Source organism: Leptosomus discolor, chromosome 1, assembly GCF_034619465.1.
Source record: "Leptosomus discolor isolate bLepDis1 chromosome 1, bLepDis1.hap2, whole genome shotgun sequence".
Classification (NCBI taxonomy): Eukaryota; Metazoa; Chordata; class Aves; order Leptosomiformes; family Leptosomidae; genus Leptosomus; species Leptosomus discolor.
The window spans coordinates 48,322,411-48,343,315 of NC_141391.1; the positions used below are offsets into that span (position 1 = coordinate 48,322,411).

A 20,905-nucleotide genomic window follows, 5' to 3' on the forward strand; every position below is an offset into this window, starting at 1 on the left:
AATTTGCACGTCAAATCCATAACATGCAAACGGAATAGGCAGAGATGTACACTTTACCAGACACGATTTAACAGCTGTGAATGTTGTGGGAATCTGAGGGAAAATGGATGGCAATTAAGTGACTAAGCCTCATGTGCTGTCTGTGTATCCCCTGATGGTGGTGGAGATGGAACACTTCCTTAGACTGACCGCTGGTCTTGGTAACATACTGCCGTTTTATTAATGGGTCTCTTCAAATTAGGAAGCATTCAAGGAAGAGAGCCTCATTTTGTACTTCGTTCATAGAATTTAAACCAGTTCCTCAAGCAGTTCTGGAGTTAGTATTTGGCGAACAGAAGGCTATATGGTACATGGTAATCTTTTTAGTAGCTGCTAGAATAGATCAGAGTTGCGATAGCTCATTGCTCATTGTGTACAAGCTTTAGAGTAAGCTTTTACCACCTTTTTTTCCTAGAAATATGTTGTTATATTCATGCCTGAAGATTTGAAAAATGTTGGTCTCGGCCATAGTCTTTCTTGCGTTGGCAAGTCTTGTCTTGTCTTGGAGACATCAGAGTTGTGTTGACAAATGTAACGGTTAATTTCTATAACAATGCAATAGGAAAAACTCGTAAACTCTGCCAGATTTATAATTTTACAATAAATATGAAGCATATATCTGTTTGGATCATACCAAAATTCCAGTATTCAGAATTATTTCTGAATAATTCTTTAGTAGAGAAGAAACCTGAAATAAGTGAAGAGAAATTGATATCTTTTAAAGGATAACACTACACTTCTAGTAGCGTTAGTCTCAGAATATTCACTTTTCTAAAAGAGTTCTCATGTTGACACATGGTGTGTTACTGTCCTTTACTAGTAGCTCTACTTTTGCTGTTAAAGTGGGGGAAGGGAAGGAATAGATGTCTTAGAAGCCGTAGGGAATGAATGCAGATGTGTGTGTTATGCTGTTAAATGTGTAATTAATTGTTTAAATCTGGTTTATAATCCACAAAAAATGAAAAAGCAAGTAAAATGTTACATGTAAAGTAGCCATTGGGATGGAGATACATATATATATATATACAAACACACAGTCACATGCTTATCTACGCACACATTATATATGTAATTTTCGTATTTTTTTCCTTCATAAGGTCCTGATCACAATTATTGTGCTTTTTGTTCGTTTTTGGTTTTGGTGTTTTTTTTTTCCTTCTGACACACTTATAAGTTTCTTTTAAAAAAAGAAACCTTGAAAAATCCAGTAGGTTAAAGATCCCTAGTTAAAGGAACTGACTAAAATGATTTACCTATCACTTAAGTGAAGTGCATGTAAACCGGTTTCACTTGCTATGGATCACTTTTATTTTTACATGAGGAGTCTCACTTTGACAGAAAAGCCATTCTATTGCAATGTATTTTTTCAACAACATTCAGTATAAACCTCTTCGGATTCTTTTCGGTAGAAGTTTGTCTCCAGAGGTTGTGGGTTTCCATGGTACCTAATCCTTATTTAGCAGACACTTGGTATTTCTACACAGCTGTGGAATGGCAGCAATGGACTTCTGTTCTGCTTGCTTGCTTCTGGTGCAGATTTTACACCTTTGACCTTCTACCGCATTGGCTGCTGTTGAAAACTTTCTGCACAGATGTATCAAGGAAAAAACCAAACTCTCCCCTGTCATGAAAGGCTGTTGCCAGATTTGTGTATGTGATAGTTGATGCTTGCCAAATGATGAGATGGTGGGGAAAAAAGTGATGTGGATCTCTTCTGTGCAGTCAGGAATTCTGATCAAATTTGATCACTTAGTTTTAAATACATAAAAGCAAAAAGTAGCTGAAGGTTGCTGGACGTCTGTGTTTTACTGGAATGTACTGAAGCACCTTATAAGCTTAATTGCTTAGTGCTTTAGTATTTATTAATCTGAAGATTTCCCAGTCTCTAGAGGATGTTGTTTCTCTGGAGTGTTGTGGCTGTGGCCAGGTCTGTGTTGTTGCAGGAGAGTGTGTTTGGTGCTGAGCTGTAGATAGCTGCCTTCCTGCTGGCTGGTATGCACAGGTTCGTGGTAGCTTGGTGTTACAACAGGAATTTGAAGAAAAAGGCATGTTGTTGTAAACTACCTTATTGGTAGAGGATGAAAGCTAGTAAGTTAAAATACAATGTGGTTTGTTTTTTTTTTTTTTTTTTCTCGTACTTTACAAATTTGTGAAATATTCTTTCAAAGGCTGTTATGGATAAGTTTTTTCCCGATAAACAAGAAAAATTAAACATTTATATTGCAGAAGGATTTATCTCTTCATCTCTTATAAATCTTATCTAAATGTAACTAGAGATTATTCTTTTAGTTTTGATTGTTCAGTGGCTACCAGTGACCTAAATCAGGGCTGATTCATCTTAGCACTTGAATGGCATTTATGGGTTAATGGTATAAGTTTTGTGGGTTTTTTTCTAAAAATAAAAAGAAGTAATAGTTGATAGCATGAGCTGTTGAGACTATTAGGTGTCATTCAGAAACAATAGAGATGGGTAAACAGAGGTCAAAGCTGTCTCCCAACATGAAGTAGTTTTGTAACACGTTCAGAGTTAAATTTTATTTCAAGATTTCCTTCTGTTGTTTTTTCCCCTTGAAAATCAAGATTAATATTTTGCTATTTACAGATGAATAAACCTATTTTTAGACTCCTAAAGCTGAAAAATGGCAAAATGTGATTACAAAACAAGCTTTTAATACACAGCCTGTGTTTGTTCAAGTGAAGTTATTTTTGTGTAGGTAGAGAATTCTGCTTTCAAGCCTCATTTGTAGGGGACAGTTTACTACAGATTTACAATCTTGAGATGAGTCTGCGATGCCCTTCCCTCCAGAACTAGAAGCTGCAGTAAGTGGATATTTTTGGTTGACCTTTTGGCATAGTCTGAAAAACTGACTCTGGAGGACCAAAGTGTTAACTTCTAAAAAACGAAGATGATGAACCTCTGTTGCTAAGAGTGTTGCTTTTTGTGGGGGAGGTGTACCAGCTGACTGGTTTGCATACAGAAATTGAACTTGCATGATCTACTTAGTTGTCTCTACGCCTTTACTTAAAGTGGAGTATTAGGTCCAGAGTTATGGAGTTTCTATGCAATGTATTTTGATGCAGTTTGAAAGAATCCATGAACTGCTTGTTGTGAGGTCAAAACTAGAGGAGCTAAGCTTCTTCAAAATAGTAATATCATTTGAAAGGCTAGACAGGAAGACATGTACAAAGAGCTCGTAGTTTACAATTGCTAGTGAGAATGCTGTGAAGCTCTGTGATGCCCACGACTAAAACCTATGGAAAAGCTTACCTAAAAGTCAGGCTTTGCCGAGGTGAGCTGGTAATGAAAGTATAAAAGGAAACAGGAAAAGAAAGCTGGCTAGTTGCCTGGTTGTTTTTTTTTCCCCCTGTATGGCAGTATCTTCTGCGTAATTTTATGCTACACTAAAGAAATTATATAAATAGCATGAAAATAGTGTATGTTTATAAAGAAAGTCTTTTAAAATGCTTGCAATGTGCTGTTTAATTATGTTACAATAATTTTATAATGTACTGATTTCTGTAAATCATATTTTGTGAAATGGGAAAACGGCTTTTGAAATGTGCATCAATCAGGTAACAGAAATAGCGAGTGCTCTTTGTGTGTTACGCTGTGACTAGAGTTAGCATGTGCTATTTTAATGCACTTTATCAGAAAACGTTCTAATCTTTCATGTTTAAGCTACAGTTGACATAAGACATCTTATATTGTTTTCCCTTGACTTTTTTTAAATATTTGGCATATTTTAATAACTTGTCTTTATTGACACTCTTGTACAATTAATCAGTTCATCACAAATGAAGCAAGCCGTTTATCCAAGCAAGCAAACTTTTGTAGGTCAGGCAAAATTATTATCTGCAGGTAAATTAAAAGTATTAAGTAGAGAATGAGCTCTTCCTCTAAGTTTTTATTTGAGAAGCCTGAAGAGTAAAAGTATCTGCATCAGTCCCCTCAGTAAAGGTTTCTGTACTAAGCAGTTTCTTGTGGTTTATGTTCTTTGTAGGGTGTCAGCTGATGTCAGGCATTGCATCTGATTACTGTGGAAATAATTACATAAGCAAAATAGCAGACTTAAGGAAATAAATTACAGGAGGACATGCAGTACTTCTTTAAAGAAATTATTTATATATATAAAAAAGAAATTGTAAAATAAAGGTAGCTGTATTTTCTGCAGTATTTTGGTGCTGGAAGGTATGACATTGATTTTAACTTCTTCTGAAATTGAGTAGTAAATCACTGTTTTATAGAAAGAAAGTGAAGATAGTATAGGGTAAAAATCATATGAAGGAAACTAATGTGTTTTCCTGTACTGTATGCTCTTTAGTAGTTACCATGAGGTTTTGAGTCATTGGCAGTGGAAGAGCTATGGCTCCTTGATTGAACTTTCAATTTTAAGTGTCTTAGCATAGATATATCTTGAGAATATGAGCATCATTACTTTTGAGCCTGTAATGTGCTGTAGTTTGAGGGCTGCAAAAGCAGGAATTGAAATACTTGTATAAACAGTTTAAGAGTAATATGTCTAATAAAGCATTCCATGGTTTGGTTTGGTTTGGTTTGTTTTTTTTTCCAATTTTCAAGCTCCATATAGTCAGCCAGTTACCCTGTGTACAGACTAAGATGTGAAGGTCTTTGTGTCCTGCTTTTAAAATGTGAGGGTGGCTGGCAGGGCATGTGACTAATTTACAGTTGTCTGTGGTTTAATAGGTCCTGGCAATTGTTTTGACCATAATCTTGGCAAAAGCAGGTATACTGCTTACTACCATAAAATGCTTCACTGGGGGCTTGGGAGGGGGCTGGGATGATGAACTGTGAGTTCTCCTTACTCCTTCAATTAAAAAAATGGGCAAAATAATCTTACTATTGGGGGGAAAAAAATCTTAGCTACAATTTCTATACTTTTAATGTTAAATGCTATTTCAGGTAACGTATAAGTACATAGCGTAAGTAATGCCTTGAAACAGACATTTTCTGTTCCCTCCTGAGTGTTTTTAGCTTGGTTTCTATGGCAATGAAACCTATGCAGAGTGTCAGGCCTCTTCTTCCCCTGTCTCCAAAAATAACTTCTAAATTTACCACCCAGTATAAGCCAAAATTAAACAGGAAGGAGGGTGCTCAAAGGTAGTCAGATTCCTACTGGTTTCAAGCAAACTGGTGACACCACAGAGGAGAATCAGTGCCCTGTGAAGACAAGGCAGCATTGCTACAAGACACCACTGCTGTCTACCCTACTGGCATAGGCAAAATTTCCAGGTTGCTGGGGCAAGTTCTGCTACAGTTGTGGGGTTTTATTGTTTTGGTTTGGTTTTTACCCCACTGAAGTCCCCTGAGAGGAGCTGAAGTTACTGCCTTGAGGAGAGGCTAGGAGACAGGACTCTTGAACAAGAGCTAACAAAAGCTGGTTTCTGTTCATGGAACAACTTGTGTTTATTATTCTAGCTGTAAACACTCACGCTGCTTAATCAACTTCTTGTGACTTTTATGATGGGGTATTCTGTAAGAAATCTTCTGTATTTTCTTGGAGTTGCTGCATTAGGATAACCTTGATGCCTTTCAGAATTTCAGAAAGGTCTGTGTAGTAGAAGACAGGATAAATAGAAATGCTTGGTCGCTGAATATGAGTTCTACAAAATAAAGACCTTTTGAATGCACTAAAGAGCATAACGGGACTCTTTTGTATGGAGCCCTTAGGATGGAATTTTTGTTTCCTAATTGCAGTTGCTGTAACAATTGAACGACTTGTTAACTTGGCCTTTGAAGGCAAGGAGTCTCATGTGTATGTTGTTCTTCCATCCTCGTGTTACCTCCATCGTTTGTAGCTGTTCTTAAATTACAGATAATTTGGGGAAAGGTAGCTTTCAAGAAAGCATCTAGAAGACAAAACTAATTTCCTCAATAATGGCAAAGTGGGTTTTGAGCAGTAATGCGCACTTTGACCAATGAGCTGCTGTGGATCTCTGTGTGTCTTCAGGATAGTGACAGCCCATACTATGGCTTGGTAGGGAAAAAAAGTTGCAGTGGTTGAAGGGGATGGCAAAAGGAGAGGAAGAATGGAGGTAACGCAGAAATGCATTAACTAGGCTTTACTTTTTTCCCTGCTTGTAGACCAGGTTGTTGTGGTGGGGTAGTCAGAATTACACACGTATCCCAAGTGAGGGTGGGCATACTAACCATTAGTGTAAAAGTGTGTCAGTAATGTTCTGTTATTTGTCTCATAGCTAGTCAAATGACAGTTTTATTTTAAAATGGTTTTACTTGAGCTATATCCTTTGCAATGCTGGATTTTTCTTGAGAATAATTGTACTTAATTTAGAACCATAACTTCTGTAGCTCTATAGTTGTTTTTCTGACCTGCTCAACCTTTTTAAATAGACTGTTTTGTCTTCTCGCTTGCTTTCTGTATCCCTAAATATATTGTGTTACTTTGAAGTGGTTTTGTTTTCTTCAGCCTTAACTACTCTAAATAGTTATACATATTTCTCAGGTTACTACTTCATCTGGGTGACTGATTAGCCATTAAATGACCTGATTGCTCAGTACCCAGAAACCCTTAGTAACCCCTATCAGTTCCACTGAAGGTGACTTCTCCGTAATAGTATGTGCTCATGTGTGTTTTGTGCCTGTGTGTATATATACTTAAATATGCGTATGCATATATATGTAGTTTACGTGTATAGATAAACCCTTTAAGGTATAGTTCTTTGAATACAGTATTCAGAGAGACTCCTGAAAAATGATGAAAAACACTTCAGCGAGTAACTTTACCACTTTTTCTAATTTGACACATTTGAAAAGTGTGGTAGAAGCCCTGTGAAAATTACACTAACTTCCTTTAAAACATTTTCTGTTTTCCCTTGAACTATCTTTTCAATTTAACTGTCTACTGTTGAAATGTCTTCTATGCTTATAATTCCTGCTTGTATCCTTAGTTTTTCATTAGAAAGGAAAGCACGGAATTTGTAACCTGCAAAACTTGAACAGGTGCCAGCAATGTGCCCTTGCCATGAAGAAGGCTAACTGTACCTTGGGCTGCACTAGGCAAAGCTTTGCCGTTAGGTCAAGGGATGTGTCTGTCCCCTTCCCCTCGGCTCAGCATTGCTGAGGCCACAGTATTATGCCCAGGGCTCCTCAGTACGAGACATGGACATACTGGGAACAGCCCAGTATGAGCCACCAAGACGATGAAGGGCCTGGAGCATCTCACATGTGAGGACAGGCTGAGGGAGCTGGGACTGTTCAGCCTGGAGAGAAGAGAAGGCTCGGGGGGATCTCATCAGTGTGTATAAGTACCTGCAGGGAGGGTGTGAACAGGACAGAGCCAGGCTCTTTTCAGTGGTGCCCAGTGACAGGACTAGAGGCAATGGGCGCACAGAAAAACACAGGACATTCCCTCTGAACAGCAGGAAGCTGAGCACTGGCACAAGTTTCCCAGAGAGGTTGTGGATTCTTCATCCTTGGAGATATTCAGAAGCCATCTGCACATGGTCCTGGGCAACCAGCTCTATGTGGCCCTGCTTGAGCAGGGACGAGATGGCCTTCAGAGGTCCCTTCCAACCTCAACCACTCTCTGAACTTTGGTATACTCTGGATATAAACCAATTTTGGTGTGAATATTACACTACTTAAAAAGGAATTTAGCTTGCTTTCTTCTCAGAATGTGCTTTTTCCATTAATCTGATTGTACTTTGCCTAATATGAAATTAATGTCATTCTAGTCTTAAAGTTTTTCTTATTGAAATTAAAATATTTTTCTTTAGAGTGTTCATAGAAACTACCAATTGAAGTAGAATTCAATCTGAAAAAAGACTTTTCAGATATGTTCAACTTACTAATCTTATTTTCTGGGTTTTAAATATGGTACTTCAGTAGTTGCCTTCTAGGCAACTTACCTTATAGTTTACGCTAGTGGGAACGGGCACTTTTTTATTTGATGCTGGTAGGCTTTCTTCTTAAAGTTTGATTTGTATTCTAAACACTGTCAAGTTATCTGAAATAATCAGAAACACATTCTCTAAAAACATACTGGTTGCTGGATCCGAATTCAACGGTTTTAATCAATGTTCTTCCTTATCAAAGTTCTTATTTCTGTATATGCTTAACTGGGCACATCCTTATAATACTACATTTTTAAAAAAACAAACAACCCAACAAGCCAGCAACTTAAAGTTTTATAGGGAAAGGATTCTTTCCAGACTGTAAAGTAAAGCCAAACCTTTTGAAAAGTGTTTGAATTTGAGCAGAGAAGCTCTCTGACAAGATACAAGAGTGTAAAAATCCCGGTTACAGAAGTAGAAATGTGTCTTATTTTTTAATTTCTTGTAGAGTAATACAATAAAAGATAATGTTGCTCACCTGTTGTATTTTCAAATGGGTTAATATATTTTATGAGTGTATTTAAGGGAAAAAAAAAGTAATAGCATTACAATATTCGTATAACAGAACATATTTTCTAGTCAGCATTTTCTCATGTAGTAAACGTTAAACCCCCCAGATTTTTAAGACTCTGTGAACGTCACTGATGAGAAGAAATTCATTTCAGGCAGGTGGGGGGGAAGACAGTTAAGATACTCTTTAGCTGTTTGCTTAAAAGGATTTAACTGGACTACTTAAAGTAATCGTGTGCTGTTTTAGACATTTCTGTTTTGCTGAAGAGTAATCTTCTCTCTTTTTGAAGATGGTTCTGCAAGTACTAGGTTGTCATGGAAAGTATTCCCTGAATGCATCTGAAATTTGTGTGTTTTTCTTCTAAGCTTCACAATGAGGATGACCCCCCAGAGTCTTCAGCAGCTGAGCAGCCTTCCACATCTACAGAGACTACGCAGACTCCCCAGACAGCAGCCCTATCTGATGCAGATACTTCCCCTCCACCATACTGTAGCATAGCTGTAGAAGCAGCTGCAACCTCAGGTATTTTTCTTACATAACAGCTTGTCAGGGAGGAGCGTGTATGAATCAGCACTTGGTTCAAAGTGGTACAATGCTCCAGTATGGTGTTCTTTTTCCTACACGCACCATTGCAGTAAAAAGCTATGCTTTCATGCACAGTCCTTTGTCTGGCTTGTTCAGAAGCAGCACGCTTCTAAATTATTCTGATTGTTCCAAATTACTAGACTAAATGGATGTTCGTTAATTAGTGTAATGGGTTTTATTTAAGTCTGCATGTAGTTCAGTTCCACATTTAATCTACATTTTTGAGTAGTGCTCCATTCTTGGACCTCATTAGCAATTTTCGTTGCCTCTTTATTAAAAAAAAAAAGCACTGATTTGTGAAAACTCAGACTTCTTAAGTGTGTGCTATTGTTTGGTGGAAACATTGCCATAAAAAGATTCATTTTGTTTTAAAGGCTTTTGATGAAACTTCTTGTGGAAAATGAGTAACGGGTCGCGTTCTCCATTTATTCATTTCTGAGGAGATTGTGACTTTGGGGTATGGGAGACTTAACAGCAGGCAACATCGAAGCTTCTGTTTAAGCAAAGTTGCTTGGATTTGATTCTCCCATGTGCCAAATGTTTTAGAAGTAACCTCCTTTTTTAATGTTCATTAAAGGAGCAATTTCCTGTCCCTGTTCATTGTGATAGTGTTTGTAAGTATAACATATAGCTATGCAGAATTATCCCTATATATAACATCTTTGTGTTGGTGTGCTGAGAAATCTTTTTACCCTGTGACCTGTGCTGAGAAATCTTTACTTCGTAAACAATCTTGTTACAAACTCCTGGCTGTAGGTGTAAGCTCAAGGTGTATTTTAAATAGGTTTTTATTTATTTTGTTAACAATTATGCTCTATAGGATGATGTTTTAGTATTTCAATATGCAAGAGTGAAGTCTGTGGTCCATTTTGAGAGAAGGAACATTTTTAACAGAATGTGGTGAAATTGAAATCTTGGGAAAACTGATTTTCACTGAACAACTGGAGTTAGCAACAAAGCCATGCTAGTAAAAATACAGCATGATTATTACAGGACTTAAGTAACTAGTTGATAATTAAAAGTTTTTTTGGGGATGTTTCTGTGCATGTCTTCTGTATGATTGATAAAAAGCCTTTGGTTGGAATGCCTAGGTATGTAACTCGGGAAATAATGATTTTTTTGTTCATAAATTCGTTGGTTTCTTGCAGCATCTAGGTTAAGGTTTCTGCCTTGAGTAGCAACTAAAAGCACCATCAAGCAGGTCACTATTTTATTTTATAAAAATAAAGGGTTTTTTTAAAACTTATGGGAACTTGAAATACAAATATCAATTTCAGCCTACGTTGAAAGAAAATGCTTTAAAGCTCAATAGTTATGTGCATGTAAAATTTCACTCTTGACATCTTTCTGGCTTAAAAATGCATAACCTCTTTATTTTGAACAGAAACACACAATGAATTTTATCCTGTACCACCTCCATACAGTGTAGCTACCTCTCTTCCTACTTACGATGAAGCAGAGAAGGCCAAAGCTGCAGCAATGGCAGCTGCTGCAGCAGAAGTTGCCCAACGCGTAAGTGATATAGTTCTGCTTTATTTCAATTTTGTGAAACGTGTTAGGCTGATCTAATTACGTATCACAATTGGGCCCATACTATGGCCTACTTATTAAAATAATGATGGGCTGGTGATTTAAATGTATTAGATGGTTAGGTTTTGTATAGATAGTGTAAGTTACTTGTAAAGTACTATGGAAAGTGTATCATATTCTCCCTTTTCTGAGGCATAGCTGCTGTTTAAACAGTTTTAAAAGACAAATTTTGCTGTTTGAATAGTTTATCCAGTATTTAGTAATTTTTAAATTAGATGTCCACTACTAATGTTACTTTGAAGAGTTGTATTTGTTTACTTGGTGTTAGTAGATATTTACTGTTTCAAATGGTAAATAAAAAATATTAATGAACAAAGCAGATCTTTAGAGAGGGAGAATTCCAACAATCTGAAAGGGGCATACCTCCTAATAATGTCGATAATTTTTAAAAGGAAAGGTCCCTGTTTGCTCAATGAAAACTTTAATACTGAAGTTCAAAGAAATGTTCCAAGTACTTCAAACAAGCAAAAAACCCCCATACCACGAGCTATGGTAAACAGTAAATTAAGTAATGGGTATATATTCAGTATTTATAGTTTTGTAAGAATTAGCATTATAAAGAATACAGTCTTCAAAATAGAAAACTGATGTCTGTAATTAGTGTTCAATGTTAGTTTCATAAGCAAAGTTCTCCCTTCTTTTTTTTTCTGCCAAGTTTGGGAATGTGGAAATTCTGCTGTTTGGTAGTATTGGCCATAATATACTACACCCAAACTAGGCTTCCAGTGCTTTCACTAAAAATCTCCACCTTGAGATCACATGTGATTATATTTGAGATGCATTTAAAATTTTACCGACTGTGGTGTGCTTGTGACTGGAAAAAAAGAACTGGTCATCCAGAGAGAGACCGTTCCTTCCTTGACTGCTGTGCAGTGATCACAGTGCACAACATTCACTTTAAGATATGCACAGCTAAAGTTAAAGTGGGTTTGCGTAACATCACCAGTGAAGGTGTTACATAAAGTCTGTTTCACTCAGTGCAACTGTGAACCAGGAACATTTGCGTGTTTACCTGCCAAGTTTCTGCTCTGAGGTGATGATCTCCAGTTGTAACCTTTTCACTGCTTTAACAGGAACATGGATTCTATGCAATCTGTCCCTATTGCTTGTCATACAAGTAAAACTTTTGCTGAAATATTAGTCTGAATAAAACTCTCAATCTGAAATTGTAAACCTTTAAACTTATTTGGTACATCAGCGACCCAAACATTAACTTTTAGGGTACCGTTACCAGTCCTGTGACACTTCAGACAGGGCATGTGCAACTCTCTTCGCAAGATTCTTGTTGCTTTTAATTTTGTATGTGTAGAACCCTGTGGGGTGAAAGTTTCAGACATAGAAGCCATCTTCCTTGACCTGAGTTTCACAGGGAAAACCTCAGGCTGGGATTCAGCAAGTTTCAAGAATAAAGCTAAGCAATAAATAAATAAATCATTGTGTTTTGCCTTATTGTTTTAAGCTTTTTTTACTTTGGAGGACTTTTTCTTGCAAGTTCGGGTCACTGTGTCAGAGACATCTTTTGCCCTTCCTCAGAAAACCTGCCTGGTTTTGGCCAAATTACAAGTTTTTGAAAAATGAGTTTCCACAGTTCATACAGCTTCAGTTTTAGTAAACGTGTGGAGACTGTCTTGCATGAACAAATTTAGACTGCTCATAGCTCTGAAGGGGATGGGACTGCAGATGTGTTGTCCCCAGAGAACGTTCTGAAATGTTCTGTATCAGAGTAGGATTACAGGACTAAAAGTAGATACACCTTATAACTGCACTTGACTGCTTTTGGTGAAAACACTGGAACTGAGGAATAGGAATTTCTGCTGTGCCCTGAAGTAGTTTATTATTCTTGGCCTTCAGTTAGAAGCGAAGGGGAAAGCCACTTGATTGAACTGCAAGGGCGTCAGTGGTAGGTGGATTGAAGAAAGATAATGACTGAGCCTCTGAAGCTTACGTGTTGTGGGAAAAGAAGTCTGGATTTGGTTGGGCTAGGAGGTAACTGGCTCAAAGTGTGCACAGGCAGGGATCGAAGAGGATTGGTCTAAGTCAAGAAAAGACAAGGGTGAATGGAGAGCAGTGGTATGGAGGGAGCACAGTGAGATTTAAATGAGAAACAGGAGGGAGAATGGTAAACGGGGATTGGTGAAGAAAGGAACTCAAGTGGGCACAAAATGTGGTACTGGGAAAGGAGCTGAAGCTGGTGTGTGAGAAAAGAGGAGTAGGGAGGGAGAAGGAATTTGGACTTGAGACAGGAGAGCAGGATATGGTGACAAATTGAGAAATAACCTTAGTCTGCTTTTCCAAAACATACAGTATAACTTGACATTCAAGAACTAGGTGCTGACACCCCAAGAATATGAAAAATCAGTAGGAACGCACCATCATTCCCCCAAAACAGAGATAGGCTAAAAAGTTGTAGGCGTACGGCAGTACTGAGTTAGTATCAGGAGTCTACTTGGTGTACCTAAAAGCCACAGTCGTTATGACTGCTAAAGATCTCAAGTTTGATAGAATTTCTACTCAGTTTGCTTCTGTGTTTTTTTGGGTTTTTCTTTTCTTTTTTTTTAAAGCACACACATGCACACATACAAGCTCTATTAAAGAAACAGTATTGAGGTTGCAAAGTTGAGATTTGGGGGAAAAGTAGGAAATGCTGAAGTTGAGTTACAGTTTTGTGATGATACTAAAGTTCCATGCCAGTGCAGTTTTAATTAATGCCATTTTAATTACGTTACCACATGATGCTGCCGCAAAATCCCTGCCTTATTTAATGCCTGGCAGATGACTGAAATAAGAAAAAAAAGGTTGTGTTATGGTTAGAGTGGTGGTTTGCCAGCTTGAGAAGGATTTTGATCCTTAGCTCTGAATACCTGTGGAAGAACGGATAAGTGACATAAACTTTGTGGTACTGGTATGTGGTTAATTGTTTTCCTTCACTGTCTTGGAGATCACAAGCAGTGACAGCTGTGGACAGTACCTAACTTGTATATTACACAGTTTGCAAAACAAACACAAACGATGTAACATGGAGTTTTTTTCAGTTTTTATTTTCAGCCTTATGAAATTAGTGCCATTATGAATGTGAACTCTGCTATGGTCTTTGCCTCTGGTTTCTTCCTTGTAAAATGAGGATATATTGTCTCTTCATTACAATAATGTTAACAGTTGGAAAAAGTTAAATGTCCTTATGTTACCTTGAGTGATACATGAAGCTGGTAATTGTTTAATGATATAGTCCAAAGTGGGCAGTAAAGAAGGCTATGCACCTACTCATTGAGCAAAAGAGAGGAAAATGCTATAGTAAGGCAGCACATTTGATAAACATCTTTCCCCTGAATCATGTAGGGATCTTAAAAAAAACTCTAGGGAGATCATGTTAAAGACATCATCATAGGCCCTGCGTCCACAGATTGTATGAACAATCTAAACATTTACTGAAACTTTCAGTATGTGTTTTTGTAGTTCTTTCTGTAGCTTGTCTTACAAGAATAGATTGTGTATAAACATTTCTTTCTTTCAGATGCTACCAGATAGTTCAATATATCAAAGAAACTGTAGCAGCCCTATGTCATCAGTAGTGATAGCATTAGTTACCCTGGTTTTTGATGTTTTCGTTTTCAAATTCTCAAGGTCAGTTTTGAAAGGTCAATTTAAATGGATTGCTAACAGTTAAATGACTTGTTTGTATGTTGCAATGAATGGCTTTTACTTAATGCTTTTCAGTTGCATTTGTCTTATGTTTTTCTGTTTTTACATGCTTAGCACGCCCAGTTTAGGGAGTCTAGGAGTCTGTTTGATGAAATATTCCTCAGTCGTCCAGAGGTATGGTATAGTTCTCTCTAGTTTAGACTTTAACTATGAATTTTCCTGCTGGCAAACAAATGCTTCTGGGGTTCATTGTGCCTTTTTCCCCCCACCATTAACTTCTCCATATTGTTTTGTATGCTGAAGGTATCATTTATGGGGTTTATTAAGTAATTTGACCCTCCTCAGAAGTTTTCCTCTGTAAATCCACTGCATTGAGAAGAGTTCTATCAGCTTAGTTATCCAAGGGGTTCCTGAAAACTCTGGTTATTTACTTGATCACAGGTGGTTGTCTCACGATATGCCATGCTAGGTTTCAATTTGAAAAAGTTAAAAAGCATTGAGGGGAAAAGAGAGTCCTCTCTGCAGAATACTACAGAGAGACCTTAATAGGTTCAACTTCAATAGATGTGTCCCATTTGATGTTCTTCTGCTTAGAGAAATTACTGTGTGACATGCCATTTATGTTGATAATATATTTTTCTGTTAAGATGTTTCTTTGGTCATAGGAACAGTAAGTTTTCTGATTATACAGATATCAGCATATTTAGCAAACAAGAAATACTGTCCATGATCCTTAACATGGCTAAATTTGTCAAAAATCAATATGAGATACTGAAACAGTATTACATATTTTATGGATTTGTGTGTGTTGTTAAATGACATTTTTCTCATTTAAAAAAAAAGGCATATATAAATAAAATCTAAAATTATTCTCATTGATGAAAATGTCGATATCCAATAGAACTATTACTATGAAATTATATTTAGTTGTAAGCATCAGCAGAGAGGATAGTCACTCTTCGTTGTCCCTTTTCATTCCTTAATGAATGGTGGCAAACAATTATATTTTGAAGAAAGGCTGAGCCAGTTGACACCAGGTAGATAGATGAGGGCATTGTGAAAGACAGCCAGTGTTAGAGAGGCTTGAGCAGTGGCCAGTTGGTGTCTTTTCATCTGCAGGGCTGATCATAAAACTGCGTAATAGTAGATGATGTAGATATAGGTTGAATGTGATTTAAGTGCAGGATGCTGTTTAATTTCTTAAACATTCTGATAATTCCGATATGCTAATTTTTGGAGTCAGTAAATAGAACTCGGTTTAATATAATTCCCTTTTCATGTGGAGTGTGATAAATTACAACTTGTTCACAATTACTACAGCAGTGTCTACTTGCAAATGTCTGCTCTCATGTCCCTGGGTTGTATATTCACCTGTGTTTCTCACACCTATAAGCCTCAGAGAAGCCTGTGCATATAGAGAAATCTGGTAAACTTGTTATTGTAGTTGAGCAAAATTTTCTTTTTCTGAGGCAACATTTTGCATAGAACATAATTCACTAATTGGTTTGGAAATGCCAGTATGAAGTACAGTAGTTAGCAGACAGATGAAAAAAAAGTCCAAAAATTATTTTATATGGGGTTTTATAGACCTTCTGAAATTAAAATTGAAAAAAAATTTTCGTTGTCCTGACTTGATAAAGGAACTTTTGCAGCATACATTTCAGAGATAAGCACATTCAAATGCAGCTCTTTGTTTTAATGCGTTTTCAGCCCTTCCTTCCCTTTCCTTCTCCCCCATCAGTCTTGTAGCTGCAGCAAAGTTGAGCTAGATAAACTGACGCTTTCATAGTCACTTAAGATGACCATCTAGGGATATCTGAAATTATGTAGAGTTGAATTATAGCCCCTTAAGATTATTGTCCAGCTAGCTCTTTGTGCTTTCCTTGGAATTGTCTATATGAATAGCAGTGTTGTTAAAGTAAGTTATTTGATACAGAGTCTTGGTTAATTAATCTGAAATAAACAGCACAGCTGGAATTTCACAGCCATGTTACGAACAGTAAAGCTGGCTGCCTCGAGTTGGTACAGTTTGTTCTAGCACACTTTTAACCATAATCACTGTACCTTGGTAAAGTATTTCACTGTGTTGACAAAGGTGAACATGGCAATCACATGACAGAGCTTTACTTCTCTGTGAGTGTTTAATGCCCTTTTAGTTATGAACTTAATATACAAAATAAAATTTGGTACAGTGACTGGATAATGTGTTAAAATCAGAATTACAATATTTTAGTAGTAAATGTTTGCTGTATGTGAAACAGCTAAGTAAATCTCACTTGAACTGATCTCCCTTGATTTCATTTTTTTTTTATAGGTCATTTCTTATCTCAATTCTAATACACAATGATTAATTGGAGAAAAATAGGAAAAGAATGTTACTTATGCTTATGTCTAGACTATATTATTGCTGCTACCGACAGCATTATTTAACTTGTATCATCTTGTATTGTTTTGATGTTATTCATTGAAGTATAAAAATGGTGTCTTTAACTGGTTTTACAGTTTTCATCAGGCTCACTTTAATAAGTGCTGTCATCATAAAAACTTTTACATTTGCCACTCTACAGTCGCAGCAATGTTTTACTTGTACACAGAACCGCGTATGTAAGGTCTGCCAAGGTTGGTTGAAAATCAACTACTGAGAAACAAAACAAACTCCTATTTTCAGTATCTTAAGATGTAGTATTTTGATGCGATGGGAGAAAACTTTGAATCATTTTGGCTGACATCTCTGTTTACTTTTGACTTAAAGCACTGTGCTTTTTGACTTTAAAGACTTTTAAACACTTTTAATGTGCTCGCGCCCTCTAGTGACCCTTGAGGTTTTCTTTGCTTTGTTTTTCTGCGCGTTATAGGATACTCAAATTAGTGCAGTGCTGTTGCATCAGCAATTTATTTTAAGATACTAACTTTATTCTAAAACTTTATTTTATATTTTGGGAAGCATTAAAAGGCTTTTATGGCAGAAAAAAACCCCCACCATACTAGGTGATGACTTTTCCAAAAAAATGTTTAATAGCTTGGCTATGTACCAAGATAGGTACAGTAAAAAAAGAGAGATTTCTATTCGTTTTGTTTGTCAAAAGTACTTATCTTTGAAATACTGAAATATTTTACAGCTTCAATTAAGATGAATAGGCAGTATTACATATGTTCTACAGAAACCTTTACAGAAAATTTGGGCTGTGTCAATATAAGCAACAAATAAGATTTGTTTTATAGGTATGAATTATTTTTCTTTTAAACTTCCTTGATGTGGACATGTTACAGAAATGTCAATTTTCTTCTCATTTTAGAAACATAATTAATACTTTAATCCTACAGATAGTTATTCTAAAATAAACTTTTCACTAAATTATCACTAACCTGTAAATCCAGGAAGAAGAGTATCCACCACGGGATGATTTCAGTGATGCAGATCAGCTTAGAGTGGGCAATGATGGCATCTTCATGTTGGCATTTTTCAGTAAGTTATCTTGTATTGCAGACCTACTGAGGTATATCTTAATTGTACCTTCTTTCTGTGGAATATAAAAGATAGCTGTGATAAACTGCATTAATGTATTGTAATGAATGGATTTTTTTTACTGTACACAGATACTTCCTGTTCTAGATGTAGCAAATAAGTTGCACTTTTTTCCTGTGGCATCTGTCACACTTAAGAGGACAAAGCAAAATTGTAGTAAATGGCGCATAGCAAGGCTGTGTTGTTACCTATGACTTGGGAAATTCTGTCATCTTCTAGTTGGACTACTAAATTGAATTAAAGGCTGGAGCACAGAAATCTGGCAACTGATTTTCAAGCAGAAAAAACTGAGACACACGATGTGCCATATAAAAGTTGCTGATGTTAGCATAGTGAATTCAATAGGTGTGGTGGATTTTTGGAGCAAATCCAACCATACTCATTTTCAGGTTGAACTGACCACTAGCGTATAAAAACTGACTGTCTTCAGGTGATGTCTGATTGCAACCAGCACTACTGTAGCACTTCTTCAGGTACTGTGTGTGCGCACTGTGCATGTCTTATCTTGTAACTTATGTACTGCATTGAGCAAAGTTAGATTTAGCTGCTATAAGTTACTTCTAGAAAGAAGCTGCTTCTGTTTTGCCAACTGCATATTTCTTTCTAGTTTCTGAGGATATTCTACCTTTGTGAAACAAATGTTTTTGGCAGCCTGGATGGAAGCTCGGTGTTGGGGATGTAGCTGGTCTTTTTAGCATTCATCAGAATGGAACCTGATTGATTATCCACTGAAATCTTCTTTATGTCTTTCAATCTAGATGTCATCTTAGTTCTTTTTTTCTTTAACGTCTTTCACAGTCTCTTTATTTATCTGTTACAGCTGCAGGTTACAGAACTTTCGCAGAAGTTTTTTTCATGCTGGTGTACGATGTACTAGGACATTGTGGTGTTTGCATCTTTGGATAAAAATATATGTGTCTACCTCACATAGCGAATATATAAATACATATATAGGGTAACAAAGGGAGTCGTGTAGTCTGACCTCTTTCTGTAGTTGGACCGTAGAAAGGTATATATTCTTGCAGGCAAAGGAGAGTATGGCTTCTTTTTTCTTTTTCCCTTCTTCCCTCTTCCCTGTGTGCTACAACTTTTTGTATTTAACCTATATAGATTTCTGTATTGTGTGAACTTGTTCTTGCTTTTAAATCCTGGTTCAGGCCTTCATTAGCACTGCAGTTGGTGGTCAAGTGGATTGTGGGCTCTAATATGGTTTAAGTCCTTAAAATCACAGTTGTCCAAAACTGCATGCCCAGAACCTTGTGTGCACCTTCAAGAATGCTGATGTTTGCTTGGATAAACTGGAAACTTCTCTTCAAATAGCTATTTAGCTGAGACTGACTGCACAGAGCACTACTTTTAAACATTTGACAAAAATACTCTGTAATTTTTCTGGTTTATTCTGAGACTATGTTGCTGCCAACTTTGCTCATCTATGAATGAAATGCATAAACTGAGTGCTTGCACGTTGTAGAATATTTATGCAAGTGTATGCTTAATTGGGATGTGTTGCCTGTTATGGATACCAATTACATATGGAATTTGATAAAGTTTACTTGTTTGTGTTCATAGTATGAGGAGTTCACAAAAACTCATAGCATTTATAGACCTGTACTATTAATTTTCAGTAGTTTTTCTTAGGGAAACTGGAGAACTAAATGAAAAATGAGCTTAACTTAATAAGAGTGAATCGTAAGTAATGGTTGGTGTATTCCTGTCCCTTTACTAAGGAGATAGATGTCTCCATAAAGTTGATGTATGTAGATTTAGGAGAGCAGGAAGCAAAACGAAATTTACATATGGCTAACTTTTGTTTTTTTTTCACAGTGGGGTATGTTCAAACGCTGCAAGTAAAGGTGGCAGATCACAGAGAGCCTAAAATAAGTTCCCTCACTTAGTTAAAATGCAATAGAACAGTGTCAGAAATGTGCTGTAGTGAGAGGAGCACGGAACGAATGACTTGTTCCAGATGTGCTCTCCCACCTGCTCCCATGGCTGTTATGTACAGCGTTGGTAGAAAGATGTTGGGGGGTGGGGTGGGGGGGTGGGGCGGGGCAGGGCCGGGCTGCCTTTGTTTTAAATATAAGGCAGTGAAATTAGTTGAATAAAATGAAATTTAAAAAGCCGAAGTGTAACAAAATAAACGTTTTCCTGAGCTTGCCTGCGTCTTAGAATCAACTAGCGATACGTAGCTACCATCTAGTGGTAGCTGCCCAAGTTGCATAAAATTGCTGTCTTGAGGCTGTCTAGTGGCCAGACCTGTTTTGTTTGGGTTTTTTGTTTGTTTTAGGAGCTTGGTGCATGCAAATTACAAAGGTGTTTCCCATCTAAGTTGTAACTTACTGTTCTGTTTAGCGTAACTAAATAGAATGACACAATATACTCTAAAGAATAAAAGTCCTTTTAATGAAGAGGTGGGGTTTATGCTTTGGCACTTGATTCAGAAATTTAATGGAAAAACTTGGAAAACAACCTATTTTATTTCTAGTGTGTGGTAAAATCATGTGTTTTAAGACGTTGCTGTTGCTCTTGAAAGCTGTGATTATGTTGGTGAGCAAAGAATCTGCTCTCTAATGGTCAGGGCTGGTGTTTGTCAGTTTCTAATTTTTTAGGTATATGAATGTATTAGTGAATATATTCATTCTACTATGAATGCAAAACACAGCAAATTTTACTATAAGACCACTTAATATATTTTTTCTGTTGTGTATTTTTAAGTCAGCTGTGCCTTATACAGCATAGTATAAACTTTTCAGAATGTCAGAGGAAGTTGTTAATACATGAGTTTCTCAGTGATTTTTTTTTTTTTTTTTTTTTTTTGTATGCACAACAAAAAGGAGGAGTTTCTGAGCTGTTTCTTTCCATTTTGAACACAGCTGTAATGGTGATGAAGCAAGTAACTGTCATGGCCCAAAGTGGGTTTGGTTTTCATGTTTAATCTGCCTGGAGTGGAAGTCTTTTGAGTCATGTGTGATTGGCTCATTCTGGCTCATTACGTGAAGGAGGTCGTTTGGGGCAGTAATAAAAGGTTTATATGGTTTTCACTTGTATTTAAGGAGCACTTTAGAAATATCAACCAGCCTTTTCATCTGCGGGCCCCAGAAGGAATTGCAAAGCTCATCTGGATTCTTTGAAAACATGCAAGG

General features: G+C 36.8%; 1 protein-coding gene across 2 annotated transcripts in view; it reads left to right on the forward strand.

Moving 5' to 3' along the window:
• The window catches only part of NDFIP2 (Nedd4 family interacting protein 2), a 48,643-nt gene that overhangs the window by 11,080 nt on the left and 16,658 nt on the right, over positions 1-20,905 (forward strand). Inside the window, exons 2-5 of one of the 2 annotated variants that reach the window (XM_086482019.1) lie at positions 8,788-8,944; positions 10,392-10,519; positions 14,351-14,410; positions 17,615-17,702. In XM_086482019.1, coding sequence (XP_086338145.1) covers positions 8,788-8,944; positions 10,392-10,519; positions 14,351-14,410; positions 17,615-17,702 — 433 coding nt within the window. The remainder of the gene's footprint in view (positions 1-8,787; positions 8,945-10,391; positions 10,520-14,350; positions 14,411-17,614; positions 17,703-20,905) is intronic. The other variant, XM_086482018.1, reaches the window with a different exon arrangement.